Source organism: Aegilops tauschii, chromosome 3 (assembly GCF_002575655.3).
Source record: "Aegilops tauschii subsp. strangulata cultivar AL8/78 chromosome 3, Aet v6.0, whole genome shotgun sequence".
Classification (NCBI taxonomy): Eukaryota; Viridiplantae; Streptophyta; class Magnoliopsida; order Poales; family Poaceae; genus Aegilops; species Aegilops tauschii.
In genome coordinates this window covers 625,860,306-625,866,143 of record NC_053037.3, presented here as the reverse complement: position 1 = coordinate 625,866,143, position 5,838 = coordinate 625,860,306, and the positions used below count along the sequence as shown (strand labels likewise).

General features: G+C 49.5%; 1 protein-coding gene across 1 annotated transcript; it reads right to left on the bottom strand.

The window, feature by feature from the left end:
* Positions 1–216: 216 nt before the first annotated feature.
* Positions 217–4,455, bottom strand: LOC109771280 (uncharacterized). The gene is made up of 3 exons (XM_020329975.2): positions 4,279–4,455; positions 4,030–4,176; positions 217–732 (listed from the first exon to the last, which is right to left on the bottom strand). Exons 1-2 carry the CDS (start codon positions 4,363–4,365, stop codon positions 4,030–4,032), a joined length of 234 nt encoding a protein of 77 aa, XP_020185564.1. The 5' UTR covers positions 4,366–4,455; the 3' UTR covers positions 217–732.
* Between the last annotated feature and the right edge of the window lie 1,383 nt (positions 4,456–5,838).

Genomic DNA, 5,838 nt, shown 5'->3' with positions numbered 1-5,838 from the left:
CATCCGGTCACGGACAAAATCGTAGGCGAACACCCGCGATTTCTTCTGAAATAACAATAAACAGATGACAATGATCTGTTTTGCGTCTGCCCTGCCCTGGGACTCTGGGAGTTGAGGTAATTAAGCAAACCCAACAAAAACTGCAATCCATCATTCAGTAAGTCAGGCAAGGCTGAAACTGCTGACTGATGTAGCGAGGCCAAGCAAAGCAATCAGTACGTCCATGAATGCCATGAGCAAAAAGAATTTGCTTAAAAAAAGACTCAGCACACAAGTATCTACTGCAGACCCACTGGTCGATCCGGTACTCGTCACTAGAAAGGCAATAACGATTTTTCGACAGATGATGACCTCTTTCCGGTGGAGAAATTGCAACTCATTCAGTGAGCGGAGGGCATAATTCAAGCACACAGCCAGCTTCCCACTACACCAATTTAAATAAAATCAGTTAGATAGATGCTCCATCCACCAGCGGAAGCAAAGAGAGTGATCCACCATCCATCAGACTTGGAAGCAAAACTCCCTCTTCCTGATTTTCTTCTTCTTCTTCTTCTTCTTCTTCTTCTTCTGCAGTGCTGCTGCTGGTACTCAAAATCAGATTAACAAGCATGGAAGAAACTGAACCTGGCGGCATTGACCCAACATGGTTCTCACATATTAAGCCATCCATCACCGGAGCTGGAAGGCAAGCACTGAAGAACCTGACGGACAATTGCTGCCGTTGGAACATCTCTAGCAAAGAAAGCAAGGAAGAGAAATGACCTTCAGTGCTGATTGCATATATGAAAGAGGAAGCCAAAACTTGGGTATAAGCATGAGCTAAGAAGTTGTAGAATCTGAAAGCAGTTAGATAAGCTTGTCTTACTTCCTCCGTCATTTCTTCTTTGTAATTCTAGATGGGGATTCGTCTCTTTAGAAATGCAGTAATGCCAGCAACTTAGCTCTCCTGCTGCCCTGCTCAATATGTATATTTATTTGTATAGGCGCAGAGTAGCCGCACTGGAGAGGTACTGACTGATCCGGTAACAAAAACACGGATTCTTCTTATTGATCACAAGAGAAACACTCCCCAGGTTTTCTTGTGAAATACCCAACACCCATTGACTTAATACAAGAAAACCAAACCTTTCTGAAGAAACAGACTCATACGGCTCGCCACATCCATCCATATTGAAATCCCAGCCGGATAGCCTCTCCCTCGCGAGGCGACCCGAGGGCCCCCAGATCCCAGCGCCGCCAGGCCGGCCCTCCGCTGCTCCCCTGCCGCCGCTGCCGCCGGCCCCTGCCGCGGTGGCGGCGGGCCCCGTTCCTCTAAGGGGAGGGGGATCTCCGGCCGAAGCGTTGGGCGAGGCAGAGCTTGAGCCCCGAGGCGGCGGCCTCGGTCTGTGTGGCGACGGCGGCCACTCGGGCGGCGTGGTGGTCGGGCCTGGGCGCGGTGCTGCTGCCGCGCCGGGTGCTCGCGGTGAAGGATGGCGTTGCCTCTTCTTCGGTCTGCTCGGCGGCCGGCGGCATCGTCCTGGTGGCCTGGGAGCAGGTCCGGTGGGTGGCTCCTCCGGCAGTGTCTCCAGGCCTGGCGTGGAGCGGATCCGGCGGTCAGGGACCGGCTCGTGTGACGGCGCGTGGGGCCCCTGCCTCGGCTCTCAAATCTGGCCGACCTCGATGGGGCGGGGTGGCAGCCCCCCCGTCCTCTGCTCGCAGGCTTACGGCTGCGGTGCGGTGGTGCTGCTCGACTTCGTCGGTGGCAAGGTGCGGTGCTCCTGAGGCGGTGGTGCTGCTCAATGGCGGCTGAGCAGGATCTGGCCTGCGGTGGTCCGGATTTGGTCACGTGCGGCGGCGGGCTGCAGTGACCCTTGCTCTGTGGTGGTGCAGGGAGCAGCGATTCGCAGTCTACCGATGCTCCTCGGAGGTGGTCTGCTCACTTGGGCGAAAGCCACTGCTCCTGCCGGAGCCGGCGATGGTGACGCCCGCGGGTGCCGCTTACCTACTTGGAGGCATCGCTGTCATGGTGACTTCCCCTTCGAGGCTCCTGGGGAAACCCATGTTCCTGGTTCGTCCGGAACGGCCGATGGCGGCGCTATTCGCGTCGCATTCCTTCCTGAAGGCATCAGCTTGTTGGATTGTGCGGTGGCTGCTCACTGCGGGTTGGACGGTGGTGGTGGTGCAGCCGGCTTCTGCTGGTGTGCTCGGAGAAGCGATCCGGGTGTAGACTCGGCTCCTTGATGCCCTTCGGCTTCGCCGGCGGTGACGCTGTTGTGATGTAGACTCGGCAGCGTGTGACTCTTCGTCCGGGTGTGGACTCGGTCGCTCATTGCCTTTCGGCTGCACCAATAGCCTTGAGGCATCATGGATGGTCTCGGTTGATTGGAGCTCTTCGTCTATGGTGGTGGTGTTCTCGTGCGGCTCAGGTTGGTAATGGTTGCTCAAGACCCTCTCATGGTTACCGTTGTGTTGCGGCGAGCTTGGTGCTCTTGGTGTTGTCTCAACTCATCTTTGCTCAAGGACGGCGCAAGCCTCTCAAACTGCTATTCGTTCCGTTCTTTCTATGGCGGAGCCCCAGTAAAGGTTCGTGTCTGGGATGACACTCGTTGATTATGGATGCTCCTGAGTTGTGCCATGGGGCCGGTATACCCGCCGATGCGTTCGGCTGTTTGCAAAGTCCTGGTATTGTGATCTCTCGACGACACCCCACATCTACTTGTGTCTCTCATGGTGATGGTCTTATGTCTGCTAGCTAGGCCGTGCCTTGTACGGTTTTCGGCCCGGTTTCCCTTATAAACGGGGTCAATTTGTTGGCCACTTGAGTAATATATTCAGGTGGGGAAACTCCCCCCCCCCCCCCCCCCCCCCCCCCCGGTGATTCTCAAAAAAAAAAGAAACTTTCTGAAGTTCTGAACTCAGCATCGGCAGTGAGCTTCTCCTGCTCGCCAGTCAGGAGCTGCCCGTGCTCAGTGACCTCGGTGGAGCCGTCGCGGTCACTGAGCTTGTGCTTGAAGGCATCAGTAACTCCAAGAGTCAGGGTACGGAAACTAGTCAGAAATTGCAGCTCGGTGAGGTAGGCAGGACTGAAGGAGGCTGCTAATGATTTATCCGGTGACAGAACCACAAAAGTTTCTGTTTTTACAGGTCACAAGAATTCACTCCCCGGATTCTCTTCTGAAATCGTGAGCAGACAATGCACCTCCGAATTCAGATAAGGAAACTAAACAGAGATTACGATCCATTCAGTGAGTGGGACAGGATTGAGAAGCTGCTGCTGAGTGAGATGTACTAAGCCCAAGCAAAGCGGGTTTGGGATGATGATAATTCAATGTTCACGGGATAGGTGAAGCCCTAATTAGTCGTGAGGAACAGCCGCAGTCTAACAAACAAACAAACATTATTTATCTGAGCAAGCTTGCACTGGCAGTGCTACTTACGCCCCCTGGCGATCGATCGGTCTAGGAAAACTGGGCAAAATAGAACGGTGATCTGAGATAGCGGGTTCTTACACATCACTAGAAAGCACTCCCAGATTTATAATGGCCGGTCTGTTACTCTGTTTTGGGATCTGAGATAAGAAAAGCCAATCAGAAAGTGCAGTGGAGAGTGAGTGAGTGAGGCAGGACTGAGAAGCTGCTGGCTAAGATGAAGAAAGCCCAAGAAAAGCGGGTTTGGGATGGTTAATCTGGTCACAGATTGCTACTTGTAATTACGAGTAGTAAAACAAACACTCCCAGATTTCGTACTTCAGACAGGAAAACCAAACAGAAACTGCAATCCAGCATTCAATGAGGAGGCTAAAGCAGAGCAGCTTTGGGATGATGATAATTTGATGTTCACAAGATTAAGAGATGCTCTAATTACCCGTGATGAACAGCAGCAATTTCCTACCTTCAGAGAGACAGCAGGTATTATAACAACTCCCAACATTATTTATGTGAGAACTAGTACTAATTACACAGAGATAGACGCGCCCCTGGTGATCGACCGGTCAAGGTAAAAAGGGCAAAATAAAAGAGGGATCTCCTACTCATCCATCTACCCAGATACCTATCTGATCTCGGCGTCGGCGGTGAGCTCCCCCTGCTCGCCGGCCGGCGGCTGCTGGTGCCCCTGCTCTGTGACCTTGTTGGGGGCTTCGGGGTCGCCGAACTTGTCCTTGAAGGCGTCCTGCCGCTTCAACCACATCATGTGCCCCTGCAAACAGTGCCATTTCCCGTCCCGCCGCCGTTAAAGATCCCGTCTTGACTGATTTCTGGAGCAGAGGGGAGGGGAGCAAGGAAGGAGATGAGATGGAACCTGCAGCGCGGCCGCCCACGCGATGAGGAAGGAGGCTGCCCAGAACCGCTTCTCCTTGACCAGCTTCGACAGATCCACCGCCGCCATGGTCGCCCTTCTGTCGCTCTCTTTCCCCTCTCCGGCCTCCCACCTCCAGTTACTTTTTTTCTTGAGAGAACCCACTTTTTTTTTTTGAAGGTAGAGAGAACCCACCTTCTATTCCGCTCGCTACGTGTTTTCGGCCGGCCCAATAGCGTAGATCCACTTCCGGTTTCGGCCTTTTTCTTTCTTCTCTTATTTTTTTTCCTTTTTTAGTTCAAGTTTTTAAAGATTTTTTGTTATCGAATTCAAAAAATTAATACGGAATTCATTTTTTTTAAATAAACATGATCATCAAAATTCAGAAAATGTTCTTCAATTTTCATCAAATTCAAAAATTGTTTATCTAATTCGTAAATTGTTCATCCAATTCAAAACTTGCAATCAGGAATATTTCTTACAAATTTGCAAACACTTTTTGAAGTCATGAACATTTCTCTAAATTAAGTTTTTTTTGAAATCATCAGCAATTTTCAAACCATGAACATTTTTCGAATCCACATACATTTTCTGAAATCGTGAACATTTTTCAAAATAACAAACATTTTTTTGAATTCACAAACATTTCTTTGAAACACACGAACATATTTTTTAATTCGGGAACATTTTTTGGAATCACAGACATTTTCCAAATGCGCGAACATTTTTTTAATTCACGAACAACTTTCAAATTTAAGAACATTTTTTTCAATATCACGAACATTTTTTTAATTCTTGAAGAGTTTTGAATTCAATTTCATTTGAAATGTTGAACATTTTTAACGAAGAAAAAGACACAAACAGGAACAAAAAACGAAACAAAAAAGCACAGGGCACCCCACCATTACATGGGCCGGCCTAAACTCACGACGTCCTCGAATCATGCACCAACCGACTGGGGTGGGGGTACCACGCTATGGCCGAAATGTGATCCTATTGCTCGAGCGTCAACTACTTGCAGACGCAATGTGTTCCTATTCATTGAGCGCCAACCGGCTAATTGTTCCTGTATGAGTTGCAGTGTAGAATGTGTGGTTGACTAGATAGCCTCTCACTTCGGTGGAATATCCAATCTTGGCGGCAATTGAGTTTCAGTAAACTTTTTGAATTTGTTTACAAAAAATGTAGCATCCCTATGACATGACCAATCTTCACATCACTCTGGCAAAGCTCAACAAGATAGTTCATGTTCATAACTTCCACATCATGGATGCGAAGGCCTTGCCTAATCTTGGCATATTGGAATATGTAACCAAGTGTGCTAGCAAACACACTAAATTTAGCTTCCCTCCTCTGAGTAGCTTCCATGAGGAACGGTTTCATAGAATTGCTTGAAAAGCCCAGGTGAGTAATGTTTGTGCACACATATTAGAGGCAAAAGTTTGAACTACTCACACTTCTCTTAAATACCATGGAGGACATCACTATTATCCACTAGTAGAAAAAGGCCCATTTGTCCCGGTTCTGGAACCGGAACTAAAGGGTCGGGACTAAAGCCCATTA

Coding starts and splice junctions, on each gene's coding strand:
- LOC109771280 (XM_020329975.2), bottom strand. CDS start 4,365: ATGGCGGCGGTGGATCTGTCGAAGCTGGTCAAGGAGAAGCGGTTCTGG. Junction 4,177..4,278: donor CGTGGGCGGCCGCGCTGCAG/GTTCCATCTCAT, acceptor CACTGTTTGCAG/GGGCACATGATGTGGTTGAA.